At 40.4% G+C, this 23,450-nt stretch overlaps 5 protein-coding genes across 5 annotated transcripts in view; 2 read left to right on the top strand and 3 right to left on the bottom strand.

Annotated features, from left to right (window-relative positions):
• Positions 1–69: 69 nt before the first annotated feature.
• Positions 70–1,040, bottom strand: LOC134652157 (NHP2-like protein 1). The gene is made up of 2 exons (XM_063507320.1): positions 846–1,040; positions 70–503 (listed from the first exon to the last, which is right to left on the bottom strand). Exons 1-2 carry the CDS (start codon positions 846–848, stop codon positions 114–116), a joined length of 393 nt encoding a protein of 130 aa, XP_063363390.1. The 5' UTR covers positions 849–1,040; the 3' UTR covers positions 70–113.
• Positions 1,041–5,339: 4,299 nt separating this feature from the next.
• Positions 5,340–7,318, bottom strand: LOC134652156 (cleavage and polyadenylation specificity factor subunit 4). Its single transcript, XM_063507319.1, has 4 exons — positions 7,131–7,318; positions 6,752–7,028; positions 6,041–6,281; positions 5,340–5,641 (listed from the first exon to the last, which is right to left on the bottom strand). Exons 1-4 carry the CDS (start codon positions 7,231–7,233, stop codon positions 5,363–5,365), a joined length of 900 nt encoding a protein of 299 aa, XP_063363389.1. The 5' UTR covers positions 7,234–7,318; the 3' UTR covers positions 5,340–5,362.
• Positions 7,319–7,512: 194 nt separating this feature from the next.
• LOC134652378 (integrator complex subunit 15) lies at positions 7,513–11,568 on the top strand. The gene is made up of 7 exons (XM_063507552.1): positions 7,513–7,651; positions 7,734–8,026; positions 8,348–8,602; positions 9,055–9,196; positions 9,863–9,988; positions 10,746–10,879; positions 11,375–11,568. The coding sequence occupies exons 1-7, from the start codon at positions 7,573–7,575 to the stop codon at positions 11,525–11,527; spliced, it is 1,182 nt and encodes a 393-aa protein (XP_063363622.1). The 5' UTR covers positions 7,513–7,572; the 3' UTR covers positions 11,528–11,568.
• Positions 11,569–12,414: 846 nt separating this feature from the next.
• On the bottom strand, positions 12,415–13,417 carry LOC134652377 (ribosomal RNA-processing protein 7 homolog A). Its single transcript, XM_063507551.1, has 2 exons — positions 13,291–13,417; positions 12,415–13,204 (listed from the first exon to the last, which is right to left on the bottom strand). Exons 1-2 carry the CDS (start codon positions 13,343–13,345, stop codon positions 12,447–12,449), a joined length of 813 nt encoding a protein of 270 aa, XP_063363621.1. The 5' UTR covers positions 13,346–13,417; the 3' UTR covers positions 12,415–12,446.
• A 1,417-nt stretch (positions 13,418–14,834) lies between these two features.
• The window catches only part of LOC134652297 (serine/threonine-protein kinase SMG1), a gene marked incomplete at its 5' end in the record, with an annotated part of 236,858 nt that continues 228,242 nt past the window's right edge, over positions 14,835–23,450 (top strand). The window contains one exon of the mRNA XM_063507469.1: positions 14,835–21,659. Within this exon, the coding sequence (XP_063363539.1) occupies positions 14,835–21,659 (6,825 nt within the window). The remainder of the gene's footprint in view (positions 21,660–23,450) is intronic.

The raw sequence follows: 23,450 nt of genomic DNA, 5'->3' as shown, positions 1-23,450 counted from the left end.
CAGTTTGGTCTAACCGGACTTCAATGAATCCAGCTGTAAAGGTTTTTAAACAAAGAAAGAAACAAACAGGAGTTTAAAGCTTATTATTTTTAAGAAAACTTTCACACACACTCTTACACTAAAAGTCTTTCAATTTCTTGCTGAATACCCTGAATCTGAGGCTTCAGTTGCGAGCCCTCATTAATTGTAATAGAGCACGCCACAATAGGACGGGAGACTCCGCATGCGCGGCCTAAGGCCTGCTTGGACCGGACAAAGACGTAGGGAACATTCTTATCCTCACAGAGCAGCGGAATGTGTAGTACAATCTCCAAAGGCTCAGCATCGGCGGCCATGACGATGAACTCAGCGAGACCTCTGTTCAGGGTCTTCGTAGCTTCATTAGCACCTTTCCGAAGCTGCTTGTAGTTTGCTGCCTGTTGGACCAGGTTCAGCATCTTGCTGGTCAACGGCGCGTCGGCCAGCGGGTACGCTTTCGGGTTGACTGCGGCTTCGGTTTCGCTCTGAAATATTAGCATAATACGAGTGTAAATCATTGCGAAATAAATCCTTCTGGTGTTTAACTCATGCAATAATAATATGTGAACAATAGATGCTTTCGAGGAGTTTGTACTTTTTTTTACATTAAATCAAGAGATTTCCTGTAGTATTTTTTAAACTGAAACCTCGTTTGTACAGAGTTTCATAACCAAACGCATGTGCGCGGTTAATATATAACCTCAAAACTTTATTTATACTACTCCTACTTATTTACGTTTCCTATTTTTATAAGTTTTAAAATGTTAAGGAAAGTAGAAAAAATGCATTAAACAGCGAATATCATAATAATAAACACGTGGACTTACCATGTTGCTTGTTTTGAGAGTTTGATAAGTTCAAGATGCAACCTCTCCGCGATTTCTCGCTTCACTGAGGAAACGGCAATCCAGGAAGGGTTTGAAGAACAAGTAATAACTGTTATTACTTTCACCGCGTGGTATCGCCAAAAGCCAGGAACGGGAACACGAGGAATGCACAGTAAAAGCACGTCACGAGTAGCCGGAGTATGAAGTAAAGTAACGCGTGCACGAACGACGCTAATGTGACACTGACAGCTGTGGTGACAATGTTATGTTTTTATTTTACTTTTAAACTATTTGAGCTATAATTTAAATCTCTGATCTTCATGATACTTGCGGACAACACCCTTCCGAACATTGAAAGGTTGTTATAGTTGGTCAAACCAAATTGTCAGTAAATAAGAACAAAAAAACTATACTCATCCTTTTCTTTTGGGTGCTAGTACTAGTGTAATGGCTCCTCTACATGATGGGCCAACGCCGGCCACTCCAAGGGACGCATTTACGCGTTAGAGGGAGCAAGTGATATTGCTATCTCATTCTACCGCATGGCTGCGTCCCTTGGAGTGGCCGGCGTTGGCCCATCGTGTAGAGGAGCCATAAGACAATGATAGTATGATAGATGTTTGAAATGAGACAGTCCTTTGGCAAACTATATATATTTCCCTCTCTACCGCTAGTGTGACCGCAAGGGTGCTGCGATGCATCTTGTGTGGTTCATGTAGATGTATGAAGCACTTAACAATATAAAAAGGTGTGGACCCTGTGACTTGTACTGCTCCTTGTGAGTATTATATGAGCTGCATGAGTTATCAACGCAAGTAACTTGCACCACGTCCAATCATAAGCAAGTAACTGGTGCATCAAGTTTGAGATTTTATGTTGTTACAAGAAGCCCGCCCCCTTGTTTGCTACATGCGCCTGTAATTGCACACGGCGCATAGCATAGCATTTTCTAACGTTTTTTAAAAAAACCCAACATGCAGCTATTTAAAACTGAGGCCAACTAAGTTTCATTCCCTGATCTGGTTAGTTGATAAGAGCCAATTTTCCAGTCCACAGTTAAACAGACGGATAGGATTTATTCTATGGATAACACGATTTTCATAACTTAATTCGTTGGAATAGTTATCGAACGATGGAAATGAGAGCTGAAAAATTTGCCCTTTAAGACCTCCTGTTTTAGGCCGCCTTTGATAAGGTAATTGACTATTGGCAAGGTGCGAAGTCGGTGGAGGGGGAAGTGGCGCTGATCGTCACAAACACAGGTAATCTTATGGAATGTCCGCCATTAGTACTAGCGGCAGCCGCTTGAGCTAATTTTACTCCATAAGATTTAACGTAGAAAGTCCGCCAAAATGAGGGCAGCACCAGTCGTGCACCTAGCGAATAGTTCGTTTTTTTTTGCATTAGAAACAAGGTAAACAATCTTGATGTGTCTTTTAATTGAAAAACACATTTTAAAAATAAGTTACGGTAAATATCTGCTTTCATAAGTAATAGTTATTGATTTTTAAAAAGTGTTTTTCAATTAAAAGACATGTCAAAATCGCTTACTAATGCTAAAAAAAAACGAACTATACTATATCTAAAGATAAATCAAACAATAACATTACGACAGGTTAATTTTAAATATTTTTTTTTACTTCGTTTAGAAAATTATTTCATAAGATATACTGATAAGACAAAAATATTACATTTAGGCATTTCTGAATTCAACACAATTTTCTTACATTGGACGTAATTAAAAACTGTTACGTAACATATTGTATTGTCACTGTCTTTAAACTAAACAATAACACGCTGATTTCCGTGTATAATTCCGTACGGAAGAAGTTGATAACTCGAGATATTTTATTGAAGAAATTTGAACTTAAAATAAATTACGTTCAAATTTCTTCAATTTTTTTCCGCCAGTTATTAACTTCTCCCGCCCTGTAAGAAATTGTCTGTAACTCATATGACTAACAATACTAACATGCAAACGACTTTTCAACGGCATTAAAAAGAACAATAGGGACACAGTAAATACTTTGCTCCAGCAATCTATTAGAATGAGACACCAACAATATTTCTCTATCATTCATCATTAACTGTCTTTATCGTTCTTCTTAACAAGCGTCAAAAAAGCGATTCCATTACGCAGTTATTTATCATTATCACACTGATGCGAATCCGCACGGTGCTTCATGTGAGAGCGAGACAGCACTATGGTCAGTTATAGCGGTGTCTCGCTCACATACGGGAGCGGCGTGCAGATCCACATTGAATGTGAAGACCAACTTAACCTTACTCTCCATCTCACTTAATCAAATATTTTATTTATTTTTATTTAAGCCTTTTATTTTTCCTTAAATAGTTTGCATAATAAAAGTTTTCTATTATTATTGTTGTTTATTTTACTATATTAAGGACCCCTGTCGGGTATAGGCCTCCTCCAAATCTTTCCACCTTTCTCGGTCTTTAGCCTTGATTAGCCAATTTTCTCCAGCTGTGGCTATGATATCCCTGGACCATCTTGTTATGGGTTTTCCCGCCTTCCTTTTGCCATGGGGTCCAGGCCACTTTGTGACTTTGTTGGTCCATCTGTCATCTGTCAATCTTCCTATGTGGCCGGCCCATCTCCACTTCTGTTTCAGCGCAAACTCGAGTGCATCTATGATGTTTGTTTGGGATCGGATGTACTTGCTGTTAACCTTGTCCTTTAGTTTTATGCTGAGAATGCTCCTTTCCATTGCTCTCTGGCATGTTCTTATCTTTAATTTGTTCTTGTTTGTGTGCACCCAAGTTTGAGAACCGTATGTAAGGCATGGTAAGATGCATGTGTCCATTATTGTTTTCTTGTGTTTGAGACTGTAGTTTCCTTTTAGAAGCTCTTTAAAGCTCCAATACTTCCTCCAGCTGATTTGGATTCTGCGGTCTATCTCTTGGCTGTTGCTGTCAGTGTCAAAGGATATTCTCTTGCCCAAGTATATGTAGTGGTCTACAAATTCGAGTTCTTTGCCTTGTATGTGTATTTTTGTAGGGGCTCTGTTAGTCATAATTTTGGTTTTTGTATGGTTCATTTCCAAACCGACTTTACAGCTTTCCTCATTTAGCTCATTTAGCATTATTTGTAGAGTGTTGGTATTTTCTGAGAATATAGCTATATCGTCCGCGAATCGTAAATGACTTAAGCGTTTATCAAATACTTTAATTCCTTTAGTATCCCAGTCCAGCTGGCAGAATATGTTTTGTAGCACCGCTATGAATAACTTTGGTGACATTGGGTCCCCTTGTCGGACACCTCTGCCTATTATGAATTCTTTTCCTCTTGTTTCGAGTTTAACTCTGCTAGTACTGTTTTCATATATATTCCTTAGAGTATTGATGTATTTGGAGTTTATCTTACAGTCGTTGAGGGCCTTCCAGATGGCGTTGTGGGAGATGCTGTCGAATGCCTTGGTGTAGTCTATAAAGGCTACATAAAGAGGTTTGTTATATTCTTTGTATCGTTCTATGATTTGTTCCATTGTGTGGATATGGTCTGTTGTTGAGTAGCCTGCCCGGAACCCAGCTTGTTCAACTGGTTGGAGGTTATCGATTTGCCTTGTTATTTTATTTACGAGCAGAGACGTGAAAAGCTTGTAAGTGCATGCTAGCAGGCTTATGGGCCGATAGTTACTTATATTTTTTGGGTCACCCTTTTTGTATAAAATTGTAATGTCTGATGTGTGCCATTGCTTGGGAGTTTCCTCAGATTGTATAATCATGTTAAACAGTTTGGTCAGTGGTGTTACAAGCAGTTTGGCTCCCATTTTTAGAAGTTCGTTGCTGATGCCGTCGGGGCCAGGGCTTTTGTCTTTTTTTAGGTTCTTAATATGTTTTAAGACTTCATTTTCCTCAATTAGTTGTATGGTATTGTTTGCGTTTTCTGATTGGGTTTCTGTATCTTCAGAGTTGTTGAACTTGTTGATATCATCATTCCTTTTTTTATAAAGGTGTTGGTAGAAATTGGTTGCTGTTTTTAGTATATCGGCCCGTGTAACCATTTTCTTGTCTTCTTCATTAAGTTGTTGAATCCAGTTTTTCTGTGAGTGAAGTTTCTTTAAACCTTTTTTTATGCTTCTATGTGACACAATATTTTTTTCTATAATTTTCTTTCTATGGTTTTCATAGTCTTTGCGGATAGCTTTATTTGTGACTTTGAATAAGGTGCTTAGTTGTGCTTTTTCTTGGCTCGATCTGTGTGGTTTTCTTAGTAGTTCTGTTCGTCTCTTGATGAGGTCCCTAGTCTCCGTTTGTAATATTGTGTAAGGTTGGATTTTGGTAGGTTCTATTTTTGCTGCGTCAATGATGCTTTTTTCCAATTTGTTGTAGTAGTCTTGAATGGTTTTCGCAGGGTCCTTTATCACTTGTGATAGGTTTTCATCGAGTCTGGATAGATAGTTTTTAATGTCTTCTTCGCTTTTAGGTACTTTGGGGAGTGTTTTAAAGTTTTTTCTGGATTTATTACACTTAATCAAAACTAAAACTTAACACTATCACTGCTGTTGCTGCTGTTGCTGTTGTTTGTCCCTAAGCCACTGGTTTTGGTTCTGCGGATTTTGATTCTGACTCGACAGGAAAGCGAGATGCCCCTTCGGGCACCGGTTGGCATAATGTCCCTTCGTGCCGCACTTGAAGCAGGTGACTTCCTCAAGAGGCTTGTGCATCATGCGCTGCATGCGGGGGTTCTCGGAGTTCTCGTTCTCGTTGGCTGGCTTGATGTAGCCGAGCGCTCGGTACCGGGCCTCTTCTTGGCGTTGGGCTGCTTCGCGTTGCTGGAATTTAAATTAAATAAGCCTTCAATCCATATAAGAGACCCTTGTAAATACAGATTTCGATGTTTAGTTTGTGAGATGTTGTTTATATTATAGAATTTCACTTAGTGTGGTGTGCCTGTCGGCATAGGCCTCTGGAATAATGTGGTAGTAATTATGATTATGAGACATAAGTTGGGTATGCGTTGCAAGCATCTTTTGCTTAAAAGAAATTGGTAAATTGCAGTTAAATATAGCAACGGTCTCATGCCAAGTTTTTAGTTGTTACCTGATGCTACGATGGTACGACGATGATGCCAAATGTATCAGCTTCAAAAAATTTAAAGAGGGGATGTGTTGCTTAAAATTAAGTTCAGAAAGTAATATGTTAAGGAAAGAGGTCCAGAAAGTAAAGCTTACCTCTGCTGGTATCTTATTACACGACGACGCCTTATGTCCGACTTCAGAACAGTAGTGACAAACAGGCAACCGCTTGGCATCCTTAGTTTGTTCGGGCGGAGCAGGCAACTCAAATCGCGGGTGCATGTACTTGCAGGAGGGCCCATCAGGGCACAGTCCAGCCAAGTAGTTGGTGCAGAGCACGCGGCGAACGTGACGGTGGCGGCAATGCGGCCCGTGCCGGCAGAAACCGCGGTCGTACCTGGAATACAGTTTAAAAACATCGTAATCTATAAGGGTTTATCCACATATTAGTCAAGAGGAGGGGATCATGCCAAACGTAATAAAGACCTATCTTTTTCCTATGAAAAAGTGTGACAAGGGGGAGGGGGCATTTATGTGATGTAATTAATGGACGACCCCTAAACTCAAACAGATGTCGTCAAATGTAGAGGAGGTCCCAATTAAAACCACTGTGGCTCACTTAAATCAATCAAAATAAACTATGTTCCTTTCGCAACCTTTCTCCATCATCAGATCAGCCCGATGGTACCATATTGCATTGTCATCCAACTTACATATGTCTGCAAATTCTCAGCTTAATCGGAAACCCGGAAGTGGGTCAAATTTAACTTGCAAGATTTGACCCGTACAAACATAATAAAGAGGACATTGCTTCAAGTTAATGAGGTACTGTACTAATCTAGCTTTGCAATGCTCCTTGACTCTTACCAGGGACAGTCTTTGATCTTGCTCTCCGGGTCTATATGAAGAAACGGGCACTCCTTATTGTGACACGCATTGAAACGGGCGTAGAAGTAGCACTCCGGCATTTTTGACATATCATACTCGTGAAGGAACTCGCACTGGTCGCCCTTCTTGCACAGACCGCGCAGCCAATGCTTGCAAACCACCGTGCGGTCGCCGCGGACGTGTCTGTAAGGACACTGAGGTCCATTTGTACATCCATTGGGTTGACTGTAAAATTCGCATACTGCTGCCGTGGACTCTGAAAAATCAAGGGCAAAAATGTTTCATATGTCACCTAAAACGTCTCAAACGACCCGTAGCCAGGTATATCACTGTATTATTGGTGTAAAATCACACTTACTATCCATTCCGGGAAACGGCAACGGTAAAGCTCCATATTGCTCGTCTAATGCAAAATCTATGTCGAATTTGATATGATCTACGTTAGCGACTAGGACCTCCATTTGGAATGCTAAAATTGAGACTATTTATAGAGAAAACTGCAATAAATTGCTTGCAATGCACACCGATGCAGCGTTGACATTACCTGCTTGACAGTTTCAATTTTTTTTTAATGAACACATATAAGCATCAGATAAGGCTTCGTTAAAAAACAAAATACAGTTGGCCAACATAGAGATGTTACGAATTTTGATAGATAAACAGCGTTTTTATCCTTGGCTTAAACATTTTCAGTTTTAGAATCTCAAATGTCAATGTCAAAATTGACAAATCCTTCGTAGACGAGACGCCGTGTTTTCATAATTTATTTATTATAGTTTCAAAATAATTAATCCGACAAAATGTCTTTGTCGGATCTAAAGCATTCATTACGGAAATATGAATTCCCTCAATGTGCGAAGGAAGCTCTTTTAAGAATAGGTAAAATTTCCCTGGTATGCATTGTATTGCAATTTGCAAGAGGCTTCCTGAGAAAAATGCTTATTTACATTGTTATTTGCAGAGCAACTGCTGGCCGGTCGAGCGGCCCCCAGCAGCAAGCAAGTAGACGTAGCTATGGAAATAATTTCCGAGTTCATATTCTGCGAGTCTACGCGTCGCGGGGAGCGGAGGGGTTTGAACCCTCTTCAAGAGCTACAGCTTATTGATGTGATCTGCGAGTACTTATCGAGCTGTACGAATGAGACGACAAAGAACACAATATTCTTGTCCCTGTTTGGAGGTGGTGATACTCAGAAGAGACTGAAAATATTAAGTATACTTGCTAGTATGGCTGTGTCCGCTTCCAGCACACCAGTGAGTATTTATGGCGTTATTCATAAACGGCTGCTAACGTAATCAGTTGATGATCGTCGTTTGTCTCTATTTGTTGCTATGCCATAGAGAGGGACAAACGATGATCATCAGCTGATTAACTTAGCAGACGTTTATGAATAACGCCGTTAGTCGTTATATCCACTGTATATAACTATATGATTTAAGCGGATTATATAGCAACTAGCTGTCTTGTAAAATAGGCATAAAAGAATTGCATTGTTACGCACCTTAATTTTATGACCTATTTTTTGCTTTTCTGTCTAAAACTATACAATTTATAGAGATTTATCTTGTCCCCAGGTACTACTAGCAGTAGGTGTGTGGCTACAACAAATGGGCTGTTCATCCCCACCATCCCTGCAACTAGTAGAAAACATCATAAGAGACCACTTTTACTTGAACACATTTAACCAAACAGCTCTCAAGAGTTTAGCCTCCAGTGCCCCTCAATTTGTAGCCAATTTCATCACAGCCGTCACAGAATTGTACATGCAAGAGGTGAATGGTGTGAGGAAACTCCCGCCTAAGAACTTACTGGAAGTGATCACGTCTTGGGTGGGTACTTATTACTATCTACTGCCATTACCGAAGAAGTCTAAAGTTTTAAAATTTATTGTTTCGAGTGCCACACTCGTTCCAAGCTAAACTGTGACTGATTATTTTGAATTACAAATTGTATACATGATTATTTTGATACAGATTGTATATTTTTTGCATTTTCATTATGACATTATAACACTTTTTGTTTAATTTTGTACAATATTAAATCTATGTGTTCCTTTCCTCTTTTGTGTTTTTTTGTTCCTTTATTTTGAAATATCATTTTCAAAGAACATTTTATTAGGTTTATCTATTTCAAAGCCTACATAGCCAATTAAATCATTTATTAGCCCTTCAAGTATAAATTCTGATGAAACTCTTGGGACAAAAGCACAAATTAGAAATATAGAGGTTTAATACCATAATTATTTATTAAAATGAATACTGAAACTTAACTTTTTTTCCAGGTGTACTCCAATCCAACCCTATGCCTGTCCGCACAGAATAACCCTCCGCAGCTGCCGCCCGGCTCCATCCCAATGGCGGCCGTGACACCTCTAGCTGGACTCGTGCATTGGTGTACACTAGCACCACTCTATATAGACTCTGGTATAAAACCATAATTATATAGATGTCAAACTAGTTTTTACTTTCACCATAGTTTACACACACACTTATAACATAAGTATAAAATAATAAATATTAGCTTTTAATCTTATGCCTTTAACATAAGTATCAAAATGCGTTTATTTTAAATTATGTACCTACACATGTGCCTGCACTGCACCTCCTAGTTATAGTTTAGTTTTAAGAAACATTTGCTTTGCCCTAACAGGGTTCATGTGTGAACTTACCCTGATGTAATATCTGTCCTGTACTCATACCACATGATTATTATGCAATAAATTATGAATTATGAATTTATCTGATTTGCCCAAAGGTCGACTGGTAGTTATGTCTATAGCATTAAATCTATCCTTTTGTAAGTATTTTTGTGATTTAAGATGATTTCTTTATTTCCAAGTGAAAAATGATAAGAGTTTATTTTGTCTTAATCCGTGAAGAAATTCAAAGGAGCATGTGAAGTCCCCAACCCGTATTGGGCTAGCGCGGAAACTAGAGCCCAATCCCTCTCGCGCATGAGAGGAGGCCTGTGCCCAGCAGTGGGACGTAGGGTGCCATTGGCCACTACATGGTAATTGGCCACTCCTAACTAACTATGTAACTAGGGCCCAGGAATATTTACCAAACAAATATGTACATTTTATTTTACAGACTCTGAAATAGTCGAGGTGTCACCGCCGAAAAAGATCAAGTTAGAGGGAGAAAACCTGTCACTGATCAAACCCGTACCTGCTAAAGTGTTGACGGAGTCTGAGCTTTATATAAAGTTACATTTAGGTGAGTGTTCACACTAATATTACCCAAATGTTAACATGTGATTTTTCACTAACATTAAGGTCGTAAGTACGGTTGTGGTATATGAATATGAATTTCAAATTCCTACCTAAATAATAGCATAAATTGAGTTTTAGGGGCATTGACGTATAATATCTAAGGACGGGCTAATGGGGCACTAAACATCGTACTAGTTCAACGGAGCTACCCACGAATTCCAGCCAATCGTGCAGTCTAACGCGACTAGTTGCGACCAATAGCGCGCGTGATGCGAACTCGTCAACCAATCGCGCGCGTGATGCGAACTCATCAGTCATCAACCAATCGCGTTGTAGCGATTTCACACCGCTGTACTGGCCCCTGTCATGCCTCATTATTATTGCCCGTAAAGCCAGTCCCATAGGGGTGAATGTGGGTAGTTGTATAAAATTGGTGGTGGTAAATGTTAAATTGTGTCTGTCGTATTTTGTTCCAGGTATTACCCAGTTTCATGTTGTCTTTCGGTACTCTTGTAACCTACCCTCTTGTCAGCCGTGCGAAGCTCGATACTCGATTTTGGCAGAATTGTGCTTAACTGCGCGGTAGCCATAGACAAAAGAAAAAGAGTGAAGTGAATGGTACACCATTGTGCAACTGAGTGTCTGGATAGCGGTGTAGTAAAACAGCTATAATTATGTGTGATGTCCGCGAATATTCGTAAAAACTTTGTAGAATGAGAATGTTGTAGCAATTTATCAGAATAAATGTTGAACTCGGACAGGAGTGCTCCACAGCCTGCGCGGGCGGCGCGGGGCGACGGGCGCGGTGCACGCGGCGGCGCTGGCGGCGGCCGCGCCCGCGCTGCAGGCGCACCAGGCCGGCGTGGCGCGCCCACAGAGCGACGCCAAGCTACAGGTAGGTACAGTCGCCATTTCGCCAACAAACTGTCATGCAGTTTGGCGAAAGAAAATGTGTAATGTATTAAAAAAAAAAAAAAAAAGATATATCGGGGCGGCCAAAGTGTACACAATATCTGAACGCGCACTTTAACGCGTTTACAATAGAGGTGTGTTCAGATATTTGCACCTTGGCCGCTCAGATATATCTGATGGCGACTGTACTATAAAACAGTTCCTGCCTAAACATGACACAATTTTACTGATACTGATGACAGTGGTGCATAAGCAGTGAGGATCGCACTGTCTTTTTCTTAGTTTTTAGTAATATATGGTCGTTTTGTAATATTATGGGAAAATTTTGCATTCAAGCTGACGAAGGCCCCACTTACATACAAACCACTAATGGTCAGGCACAGTTAAACGGTATTCAAAATGTTGATGGTTTAAATTATTTCATCCACTAATTGCCTGTTCTGACCGTAAATCTTAAAAAATGTAACTTTATTCTCAGGACTGCCTAGACCGCCTAGGCCAAGCCGTGCAAGTAGCGCTTTCATCCGGCTGCGTGTATGGCAACATCAATCACCTGCTGGCAACCCTGGATTCCCTGCCCGAGAACAGGTTGCTGCGAATTGTGGTGCAAGCGCATCGCTCGCTTTGCTGACAGGACCAGGCCATTGAGATTGATTAGATGGTGGCTACTAAAATACCCCTTTAGATTGGTCTCAAGGCGTGTCTCGATTGTTCATTGTTCAACCGCGGCAAATCTGTATTTTGGCTCGCGAACCATTTTTGGCACCATCTTGAACTATAGCGCGGCAGCCGCGCGCTGCAAGCGATCCGACGATCGACCACATTATATCACAAAAATATATTATTCGGAACGAAGTATAGCAAAATAGAAAAATGATCTGTTGCGATTGCGATATTCCCTACATTTACTGTTCCATAGAAACTGTTTAGTGCCGTATAATTTAATTAAATTACGACACTTTTCATTATCCATGTCTGTGACCGCGCGAGCCAACTGAAATATATACACATCCGTCCCAACTGCGCGCGAACACTCCTTTGCCGCGCGTCCAAAAACCGACAGTAAATGGTTCGTCGCGTGGCACGTTCGAGCGCGCCAATGATAGAGTTGGCTCGCGCGGCAGCCCGGTATCGATGTTCGATAGTTTGCCGCGCGATATCGAGACGCGGCTTCATATAATTTGTTTTGTTTTGACGAATCGTATTGTTTGGGGATGAGTACATTTGGTGATAAATGTGTTTTAATAATGAAATTTATGACAGAAACTTTTTGTAACAGAAGTCTGCCAAGTCAGGCACCCAAGCAATTACTTGTCATACAGAAATATGTATGTATTTTGTTTTCATAGAAAATGAATTGCTGTACAAAGGAATTATTAAATTAAGTTTATAAATAAATGTATTTTGTAAATAAGTTACAGATTAAAGACTATTTCATAAAACTAATGTTGTAGTTTCATGTTCGTTATAAAGGATTTTTTTACCCTTCATGTATTAACTCGAAAGTTTAAAAATAAGAATACAAACATTTTGATACTAAACTAGTTTATTCAGAAAGGCTTAAACCTACGACTCTGTTTAATCTGAGCTATTTTCTTCTTGTCCTCTTCAAACTTCTGTCGCAAAGCTACCACATGCTTCATTTTCGACTCTCTAATCTGGAAGGTGTAGAAGTTCTTCAATTCTTTCCGCTTTTTATTTTTCTCTTCTTTAGCCATGACTTTGCTCTCAACTTTCTCGGAGCGAGCGAAGCTCTGTACTTTTCCCTTCTTAGTGACCGTGATCCAGCCATCATCATCCTCTTCCTCTAATTTCTTTTCTTTATCCTCGGCTTGTTTAGTTTTCTCATCATGTTTTATCATGAATGCTTCTACTTTTTCCTTCAGCTCTTTAGCAAGCAGTACAGAGTTGTTGTACTCTGCTACCCACTTTTTCATACCACATTTGATCTGATATTCGTCAGAGATAACAGGGGCGAGTTCCGTAAGAGCTAGAGCTTTATCTAAATGTGCTACTTTAGCAAAAACTATATAGCCCACTTTGAATATAGCTTTCTGGGTCACTGGAAGGAATTTGTCTATAGTTTTTGTTTCTGAAGGACCCGGCTTTTGTAGAAGAGTCACAGATTTCACAGTGCCAGCGTCTCGAAATGCGTTTTTGATTCCATTTTCGTCAATATATGGGGGGATGTTGACAACGAATAAAGTTCTGCCTTGAGGTCTGTCCTCTGTGTGATCCCTTACCGCATGCTCTTTGATATAGATTGTGTGGGGAGACTCTGAATCCTCCGTAACTTTTAATTCTAAAGCTGAAACCAAATATTGCGTTAATATTATGACATGTGTTTAGATATAGGAAATAGCTAGTATTAAAGAGTTAATTATAACAACGTACCTTTGAAAATAAGTGGACGTTTACTAGACTTCATGTTTTCGTTTTCAAGTTTCATTTAGTTTTATAATTCATTATTTATACGCGAAGAAATAGGCAATACATGCTTTTGTAGTATTTGAGGTTATATATATCATTTGTTGTGACATTTGTGACTGATGACAATGAACTCTCGTCTAGGAATCGTGAGATGATTGTCTATCTATGGTTGTCATTTTATCAAGTAATGAGTCAAATCATTAAAAGCGGCTTATACGCGGATTAGACTCTCGCACGAGCCACGAGACGAGCCGCGAGCCGCGCCACGAGACGCGAGTCCACCGCTTACACTCGCGTTCGGCTTGTCATTCGGTTATAAACCTTATGCCGTGCCGTTAGTGTTTAAATTATATTAGCTCGACGAGCTTACGAGCCACGAGACGAGCCGCGAGCCCCCGCTTACACTCTCGTCTCGTCGAGCTAATATAATTTAAACACTAACGGCACTGCATAAGGTTTATAACCGAATGACAAGCCGAACGCGAGTGTAAAGCTTTGGATTCCTCCGAAAACGGTGCCGTCATATGACGGCCGTCATATAGCGGCAGCAAAAGACGGCCGTCTTTACGGTGGCGACATGTGGAAAGTACCACGGCGTCATAACACCGTCATCCACCAAGGTCAAAGCGGCAAATTTGAAAAATGTAGGCGCGATGGGATAACGTCCCATAAAAAATTTGAATTTCGCGCCTTTTCCTACTGACAAAATTTGCTTGATCATCTATAATTTACTTGGGGGATGAAATATCATCAGAAGAGGAAAATAATCGTAGTACGGAATCATTTATTCAAATCTCGTGTCATTTATTCAAAATGGCGTCACCGCTATCTAATAAAACGTTCACGAAACTATCGACAAGGTCATGACGGCCGTCATCTTACGTTACGTTGACAATCAACGTAACGTAACGCCGTCTAGGAAACCGCGCCATCTTGTTTACATAGACAACGTTCTAGTGACGTCAGTCAACGCTATATAGCGGCCGTAATATGACGGCACCGTTTTCGGAGGAATCCAAAGCTTAAGCGGTGGACTCGCGTCTCGTGGCGCGGCTCGCGGTTCGTCTCGTGGCTCGCGCGAGAGTCTAAATTGATTATTACAGTAAAGGCCCCAGTACACAATGGGCCATCGCCGGCCACTCCAAGATACGCAGCCATGCGGTAGAATGAGATAGCAATATCACTTGCTCCCTCTAACGCATAAATGCGTCCCTTGGGACCCTTGGAGTGGCCGGCGATGGTCCATTGTGTACTGGGGCCTTAAAGAAACTTGGTCCTTAAAATTGTAATTTGAGTGAATTATTCTAAAATGTTCAAGTTCTTATAATTACGATTATTACGAAATTACGATTTAAAATAATTTTCTTTCTTTGTTCAGAAATCTGCTAAGCTTCAGTTTTTTTCAAAGTGACAGCTGTTACAGTGACGTTTTAGAAAGATGTGAAAATTGTCTATGGTAACGTTTTCGTTGTGTGACTGTTGGCTGAAAACGACTGTTTTGACCGTAAATTTTCGTAATTTTGCGGCCATGTGTGGTCATATTCGTGCCCCTAGAGACAATTTTAGTGATGTTATCAACCACTGCAAATAATAAAGTGAAAAACTTGAAGGGGTCGGAGCCCCCCGACGTTCTTGAAAGGGAAGAAATCGGTCAAGAAAACACGGATGATAAGGTCAGAGGTTATGTTGGGTCGTATGATGCATCGTCTTCTTTTGGCGGGCCGAGCCGAGACGGGCGTTTTCGGCCCCGCGGCCGGGTTACGGAGTTTCGACACTCGAGAGGCGGCGGGCGCGGCGGTCGAGGCAGAGGCCTGCCGCCTCGCAGCGACCGAGATCTGGATGGTTCCTTTAAATATCACGAACCGTTAGCTCATGCCGCGGCTGATGCCTGGGCCCAAACGAATACTACTAAAAATTTCTACGAGCGACCTGACCTGGCTATCCATCTGCCCGAAGACCCACGCATATCCAAACTGCTGCGTCGCCTGTGTGCCGAGGTGGACGTCGAAAAGTCGCTTGCGATATGCAGCAAGCTGCAGGAGGCAGTAATGCTTCCAGAAAACGCCAGATACATTAGAAGATCTTATGACATACTTGTTGAATCACTACTTGATGTGCTGTACGATGCCCCAGGGCCAGAAACCAAGGAACAAGCTGCTGTTGTCCTAGGCAGAATCGGTTACGTCATGGGGCCGGATTTCCGTAAACATCTGGAGTGGATTGAGACCACATGTGCAGCACATAATAGCTCTATCAAACACCTGCTCATACTGTCCTTTTCTGAGACATTTCAACTGGACTTTCAGACACCAAATCTGTCAGACTTTGCAGAAACAACTCTGGCTCGCCTTCAAGTCATTATAGAAGGCACTGATTCAGCCGATGTCTTTATGGCTGCCATAACTGCCATGATAGTGATGTCTAACTCATACCCAGAACATTTTGCCAATCATTTTGTGGATACTGTGGACATTTTAGTCGGCTGGCATGTAGATAATGCTCAACCGAGAAAGATCAAGGAGTTTGCCTTACAATCACTGTTTAAACTGAGCCGTCACTGGCAGGCTGATGTCGGGTTCTCTGTAAACCTGCTGAACCAATTTGTTGAGGATATGGTAGCTTATGCAACTGACCTGGATTCTAATAAAAGTGACACAGATACAGAATCTACATCAGCAGAGGACTGCATCCAGAAGATAACCTCATTTCTCAATGTCTTTAATACTGTTGTAAAGAGTCTGGGCAGTTTACTCAGCCCTACTACATCTCAAACTGTCAGCTGGTCTTTCCTGACTGAATCCACAACCAAGATACTTCAGGTACTTACTAAAACTTTGAAAGATGATGCGGAACCCGATTTGATTGTGGCCGGAAATGAGAGCATTACATTACTATTGAAGCATTTACAAACTAAAGCTATGTCAAGTTTCCCGGCTTTGTTCTCACTGATTTCAATGGAGATTACAACTTATTTGAATGATGAAGAAAATGTGTGTCTCAGTGTCATTGACTTAATTTCTAAAACTGTCAAAGAGATTGCATCAAACCTTCCTATAGAATTTATCACTGAAACAATAGGTCCCGAGTCTAATTTGCGTCAGTTGCGCAATTCAGAGAGTGCCCTGGTTCTAAATGGGGTAATGTCAGTATACAGTAACCTTTTAAACTTGAAGAATATCCCACTGTTGCAAGAAACTTACAAGTTTGTACTTACAGACATACAAAACTCATATTCTATTATTGTGCCTGACATACAAATCATTCAGCCTGAATACACTGATGAAGTATGCAAAGAAGATGCTGAAAAAAATGTTATATTTTACCTGCAATGTCTTTCCGAGCTTGCAAATGCTAGTAATTCTATCATCGGCATGTGGGCTCTGCAGCCAAGCATTTTAGAACTCCTGGCTATTAAAATGCGTCCCGAAGATGATAAACTGAGCCAAGATAAACCAGCCCTCCAATATGCTGTGCTGTATTTGCTTTACTCACATTGCAGAAAGAACAATCATTTTATTGCATCAAGTGATTTAGTAAAGATGAAGAACTCCCAGCAGAGAGCAAATGATATATTTGGCTTATCCAAATTAAACCTCGGCGAAGTGAAAGGCACAAGCCCTACATCTGGGCACCTAGCGGTAATTCTCAACACATTGAGTGTAATATTGGAAAAAGATGTTTGTAAGGAAACCATGTTGCTTGTCCTTCATTGGGTTTCAGATATACTTAGCCAGCTTGACAAGTACCTACCAATTGTCAGCATGTCTAAAGGATTCCTCATTTTGACTACAAACATGCTGTCTCTTGCTTACTGTTTTGACGATGACATTGTGCTGATTGTTATGAAAAACAGCCAGTTGCTGTTAAAAAACAAAAACCTCAGTTTAAATGCAATGGTATTGAAGACTATAGCTGTGTTGTGTGTATTACACATGGACAATCAAAATGACGCAGTGTCAAACATTTGTATGGAAGTGCTTTTTGAACTTCCGTGGGACATAGTGCATCTAGAGCTTGACAAACAAGTCATACAAGTATTCAGATATCGAAAAATGAGCCTACATCTGCTAAACAATGAAAGTAAAGCAAACTCTCTAAAAGAATACCTTTTGAAAGGGTCGTACACAACCTTGTCAAACCAACATTTTAAAGCAATAATCGACTGTATCCTTCAGTCTACGGTCGAAGATAAAAATCTATTACTAAATGCGTTTTTAACTTCTTGGCCCTTGCATTCTAAAGATGCCGATGAAAACAATATTCAATTTTTCCGACAATGTGCCACGAATTTCTCATCAATTTGTATCAGCTGGGCACTATCGGAACTGGCTTTGACTACAGTAACGTTAAAACTGAGAACTGCTCTCGGGAAACCTCAAGAAACATTCATGAAAATAGAAGCAGCACTGAAAGGAATCGCGAGAGAGACTTCCTCATTAGAAACTAAATATGTGTCTACAGACCAGCGAAATTTAATGGATGTGGTTGTTGGAGAGCAAATGAGATCCCGCTGGATCACAGAGTTTATGATGTTCCTTGAGAAATACATATACAATGCTGCTGAAGGGACAGCTACAGTGCTGCCGCCAGTCGCCAAGCCTGTAAGGACATTCTTCTATACAAACTGGACAACATGTCGAGATTGGCAGAACAGGCTGCGGCCGGCGTCTCTTGCTGTCAGTCAATACGCTGGCCATTACGGCGCCGCTATCTACCATGCGTCGTTGATACTCCAAACTGCTGCCACCTCTACAACTAATATCGATATTGAAGCTATCACTATGAACCTAGCTCGTGCTCTCATAAAAATCCAAGAACCGGAAGTATTGCACGGACTCTACGTTTGGATCAAACAAACGTTTGATAAAAAGCTGTATTACCTAAAGGGCGCAGCAGAGCAGGCTAATTCGCGACACGAGTTAGCTTTGGAATTCTATAAAAAACTAAACAATATGAAAACCCAAGAAGACAAAAAAGAATCGGGTGACACGCGTCAAACAGAGACGAAAAGTGAGAAGTTCATTGATGAACAAATTATGGACAGCTACAAGCATATTCAGAATTGGGAAGATATGCAGGAATGGAAAGAAAATGAGAACCTAAGGAAGCACAATTCGCCGTGGAACTCATTCACAGCACTGCGAGTATTTGAGGGAAGTACTGAAATACCCGACGAACTTACTAATTGGGACATTCTCGATATGAATTCTAATGAGATATCTAAAAACGCTTGCTCATATCAAAACCTCATAAACAAGATTGAATCGACGTTAGTGTGCACTGCTGTAAACGTGTGTTATACCGATAACTATGAACAATATGAACGTTTGCTAACAGATTGTGACGCTCTGCTGAAATGTAGCGCTCAAGAATTCGCTAGAACGAATGCTGTGCATTTCATGAAAGATATTGCAGTGCTTCAATTGGCTAATCTAGGACTAAGAAATATCGTCAAGAATGGAAAAGTAATTTCAAATCCATTCAAACCGTCAGTTCTAAAAGAACACAAATATGGCACGGACTTCGAAAATCTCAGTCGCATTCTTTGGTGGAATCAGTATTTTACGAAACTGAACATGACTGAAGAGAACATCTTCTATGCAGAGTGCCTTCGGTTAGATGTTATAAAGAATGCCAGGAAACATTCTAATATAGGAATGGCTAAAAGAGAACTATTAAATCATTTCAAACATAATTCAGCATTCCAAGTGTATCTTGGTAACGTTGGTAATTTAGACGAACTGAGTGAGGTGTTGGTTATGTCGACAAACACGTATGATTTAGATATTTGGACATTAAACAACACGACGGCGCTAATGGAATTATGCAAACTAACGTACGCTAAAGAAGAAACCAAAATGCAAGCTATCAATCTGTGCTCGAATATATCCCTGGGATTCTCGCAAAGACTTGCAATGGGAGAACAAAGTTACGAACTGCGTGAAAAAGGAACTCGTATGCTTTTGACTTTGTCTAAATGGATCCAAAGTCAAAGCGAGAACGAAAATATCTTGGAAGTAGATTCGCCTTTAATGAAATTGATATCCGCTCTACCTGAAATCGGTCTTGTTGATAATAACATCTCTGAAAACGTGATACCGCTAGCTGACTCCGCTGTCGGCAAGCTACTGCAGTTTGGAGTCAATCAATGTCCAGGACTAGCTAAAGCGTGGGCTAATTTCGCAGCTTGGTGCTTCAGGTGGGGCAGGAAGATGGTTGAGTTCAGTTCAAAGACGCGTGAACAATTAACTGACAATGATAAAGTACAGATAGAGAGCGTTATGATTGGATGCTCGCCACAGGACTTCGAAGCTGTATGTGAAATCTTATCAAAAACAAAAGCCACTTGTGACGACGAAGATATTGATTGGAATGAGATCAACACATCAGAGATGATAGAGAGTCAACTTCGCACAGTGCCTTCCCTGAGCAACGCATTCCCTGAACACCTTGCCTTGCTGGTTGACATATGGCGCCAAGCCCAAAAACGAGTCTTTTCTTACTTCGAGCTGTCAGCCGACGCTTACTTCAAGTTCTTGCAGTTAATATGCGCCTCGGATTACATAAATCACAGTGGCGAAAATGCAGTCGTGAATGCTACTTTAAGACTGCTTCGTCTCATAGTAAAACATGCTATGGAGCTACAGACTGTCTTGGAATCTGGATTGGCGAACACACCAACGCAGCCCTGGAAAGTGATTATCCCACAGCTCTTTTCAAGATTAAATCATCCCGAGACTTACGTGAGGAAATGTGTTTCTGATCTGTTATGTCGACTCGCGGAAGATACGCCTCATCTTATTACATTTCCTGCTGTTGTTGGTGCTGTAGAAAACGAAACGAAAGATCTGACCGAGCTTAGTGTAGCAAGATCTTATTTGTCGAATGACGAAGAAAACAGTCAACCTGATAGTGACTTAGACGATACGGCTAGTGACAAAGTCGTAAATAATGAACTAAATTCTTGTTTCTTAGACATGGTGGAGACATTAACGAAGCAAGCGCCAAAGACAATACTTCAAGTGAAATTGTTAGTGAAAGAGTTGCAGAGGATTAATCTTTTGTGGGACGAATTGTGGCTTGGAACACTCTTGCAACATCACTCCGAGTTCAATAAGAGACTCTCACAACTAGAGACAGAAGTTGCTAGAGTTAAAGATAATGCTAATCTGAGCGCTGAAGATAAAGAAAAGCTGATTAAGGAGAAACATCGAATTATATTTGAACCCGTTGTATACGTATTAGAACAACTAGAACGAATCACGTCTGCAAAACCAGAAACTCCTCACGAGGCGAATTTCCAAGCGAAATTTCATAATCTGATAACAGAAGTTATCGAGAGACTGAAAAATCCAACGAATCCTGAAAAACCACAAGAGTCGTGGGCACCTTTGAAACAATTACAGCTTAAACTCCAGCAAAAAGTGAACAAGAGAACTTCTTACATTTTAAGGATGTCAGATATTAGCCCTGTGTTAGCTGAACTAAAAAATACTGTTATTACAATGCCTGGAGTCCACACTAACCAAAGGACTGTCAGAGTTACGATAAAGTCAGTAGAGAACAACGTAGCTATCCTTCCAACTAAAACCAGGCCAAAGAAATTGGTATTCTGCGGCTCAGACGGTAGAGCTTACACATATTTATTCAAAGGCTTAGAAGATTTACATTTGGACGAGAGAATAATGCAGCTGCTCTCCATTACAAATACAATGCTGGCTAGAGACTCCGAAAACAATGATAATCAGACCTACAGAGCGCGGCACTATTCCGTGATTCCTTTAGGACCCCGTTCCGGGTTGATCAGCTGGGTGGATAACGTAACGCCACTCTTCGCGCTTTACAAACGCTGGCAGAATCGCGAAGCGGCTATTCTGTCCGCTAAAATCAACAAAACTGTCAACGTGTTGCGTCCTTCAGAACTGTTCTACAATAAACTGAACCCTCTTTTGAAAGAAGCTGGTATACCGACTGAGAATAGGAAAGAATGGCCGGTATCTATACTTAAACAAGTGCTCCAAGAATTAGCAGCGGAGACTCCTAACGATTTGCTGTGGAGAGAGATATGGTGCAGCAGCGTGTCTCCCGAACAGTGGTGGCAGATGGTCCGTCGGTACAGTTACTCAGTGGCAGTGATGAGTACAATAGGCTATATAATCGGCCTCGGTGATAGACATTTGGACAATGTGATGGTGGACTTGACGTCTGGTGAGGTGGTGCATATAGACTATAACGTGTGCTTCGAGAAAGGGAAGACGCTGCGGGTTCCGGAGAAGGTGCCGTTCAGGATGACCCCGAACTTGGTGACGGCGCTCGGCGTGACTGGTGTTGAGGTGAGTTTTGTTTTTGTTGTTTTGGGTGGGGTATTTAAAAAAAGGCTATCACTTATAAATTTAAAATTTGCAGATCTACTCGTATATCGTCAGTCAAAACAGTATTTTAACACTGCGGTTAAACTGACGTGTCGCTGTTATTGCACGCTAAAATATGCATTATTTACGCTCGAGGTCACTGTTTAAGCGTGTTAAGCGATCTTGACATGTCTTTTTATTAAAAATCACCATTGAAAAATAAGTCACGGCAAATATGTTGGAATTATAAATGATATACGATCTTTTACATTCTTTTGCTTTCATAAGTAAATTTTTTAAAGTGTTTTTCAATCTTTTTAAATAAAAAGACACTTCAAGATTGTTTACCTTCTTTCCGATGCTAAAAAAACGAACTATAGTACGAGCACAATAAAAGTTAGCAATATGGAATTTGCTTTACTGCATTACAGATATAACCACTAATTATTTATTCTTCTAATTACCCTAGATAAGCCATAGTGGCATCAGTCAGTTTGTCAAAAAGCGTGTAACTGAACTTAGCATCGTCTATTGCTTTGGATTATAAATGGTAAACTAGACTTTGCATACCACTTGGTGTTTATTATGTAAAAACAACATTTTTTTTTAAAGCCACTAGACTAGATAAATGGAATTAACTCAATTTAATATATGCCCCGAACTAGATTTTGGTCTGAACTCCTTGAGGTTACAAGCGCTGTCTCTTACTTATTGTAATTAGTAGGCAACTGCAGTAATTTTGCTGTCAGACTTCAATAAAATTAAGGCTCGAAATCGAATGTTTTTAATGACCCCATTAAAGTGTGTTAGTTATGAATGTTATGATTGATCATACGAGTATCAATGACCCAGTCTTTGCTGTCGCGCTGAAGGGTATAAAATGTATAGGTAAATAAAGTACACAAATTAATTTATAGTTGCTTACTATTTTAACCGGCTTGATTTCTTTCCTCGCCTCTTTAGTCACGTACTTACCTGTTTTAATTTTTCTAAGGTAGGAAATTTCGGGATCTATAATCTATACTATACTATACTTACATACCTACATCACCTACATGTTTCGTCCTTGATTTTAAACTTTATTTTAAAATAGAGACATTATTGGTGTCTGTTCTCTCACAATTATTGTTTAGTAATATACTAGCACTAGTTGGTATATAATTTTTACTTTTCGTATAGTTGCGATATTAATTTACGTACCTGTTTTAATCGCCTATCCAACTAGAAACTTTCGTGCTGTCTCTTTGACGAAAGCGCCATCTTCTTAAGAAACGCTTAGACATTGAACGAAGAACTACTCGCCATCGCACTTAACAGAGACGGCGTTGTATCAAACTGCCGCTCATAGATGGCGCCTCATGTCTTAGCAATAACAACGAGTTAAATAGTAGAAGAGTCTAAAGTGTAAGAAAAATTAGTGCTAGTGTGAACTTTGTTCACAGCTGAAGTAGATGTCGCTGTACGGCCCGTAGGTATATATTATGCGGTAGTTTTGATTGTCAAAAGTTAATTACCACATGACTTACGATATAGCGCCGCGCAGCACCATCTACATAGTTTGGCTGTCAAGTTCGGAGAATGAATATTTCTTTGACTTTACACCTATTCTACCATTAATAACTTTTAAATTATTTCTTCTTCTCTTCGCTGATACTGCCTTATGTTTTAGGGTTTACACCAAAGATTCATTGATTGTATAATATAAGAATATCTGGGTGACCGAGCTTCGCTCGGAAAACATATAAAAACCCGAAAATGCGCGTTTTCCCAGAG

The sequence above is a fragment of the Cydia amplana genome, chromosome 11 (assembly GCF_948474715.1).
Source record: "Cydia amplana chromosome 11, ilCydAmpl1.1, whole genome shotgun sequence".
Taxonomy (NCBI): domain Eukaryota; kingdom Metazoa; phylum Arthropoda; class Insecta; order Lepidoptera; family Tortricidae; genus Cydia; species Cydia amplana.
This window is presented reverse-complemented; position numbering and strand designations above follow the sequence as displayed.

Excerpts from the sequence above, each read along its gene's own strand:
- LOC134652156 (XM_063507319.1), bottom strand. The coding sequence starts at position 7,233 with ATGGAGGTCCTAGTCGCTAACGTAGATCATATCAAATTCGACATAGAT. Across the intron at positions 6,282-6,751 it reads AAGATCAAAGACTGTCCCTG|GTACGACCGCGGTTTCTGCC; the intron begins GTAAGAGTCAAG and ends ACTGTATTCCAG. Across the intron at positions 5,642-6,040 it reads GTAATAAGATACCAGCAGAG|CAACGCGAAGCAGCCCAACG; the intron begins GTAAGCTTTACT and ends TTTAAATTCCAG.
- LOC134652378 (XM_063507552.1), top strand. The coding sequence starts at position 7,573 with ATGTCTTTGTCGGATCTAAAGCATTCATTACGGAAATATGAATTCCCT. Across the intron at positions 8,027-8,347 it reads TGTCCGCTTCCAGCACACCA|GTACTACTAGCAGTAGGTGT; the intron begins GTGAGTATTTAT and ends TCTTGTCCCCAG. Across the intron at positions 10,880-11,374 it reads AGAGCGACGCCAAGCTACAG|GACTGCCTAGACCGCCTAGG; the intron begins GTAGGTACAGTC and ends CTTTATTCTCAG.
- LOC134652377 (XM_063507551.1), bottom strand. The coding sequence starts at position 13,345 with ATGAAACTTGAAAACGAAAACATGAAGTCTAGTAAACGTCCACTTATT. Across the intron at positions 13,205-13,290 it reads ACGTCCACTTATTTTCAAAG|CTTTAGAATTAAAAGTTACG; the intron begins GTACGTTGTTAT and ends ATTTGGTTTCAG.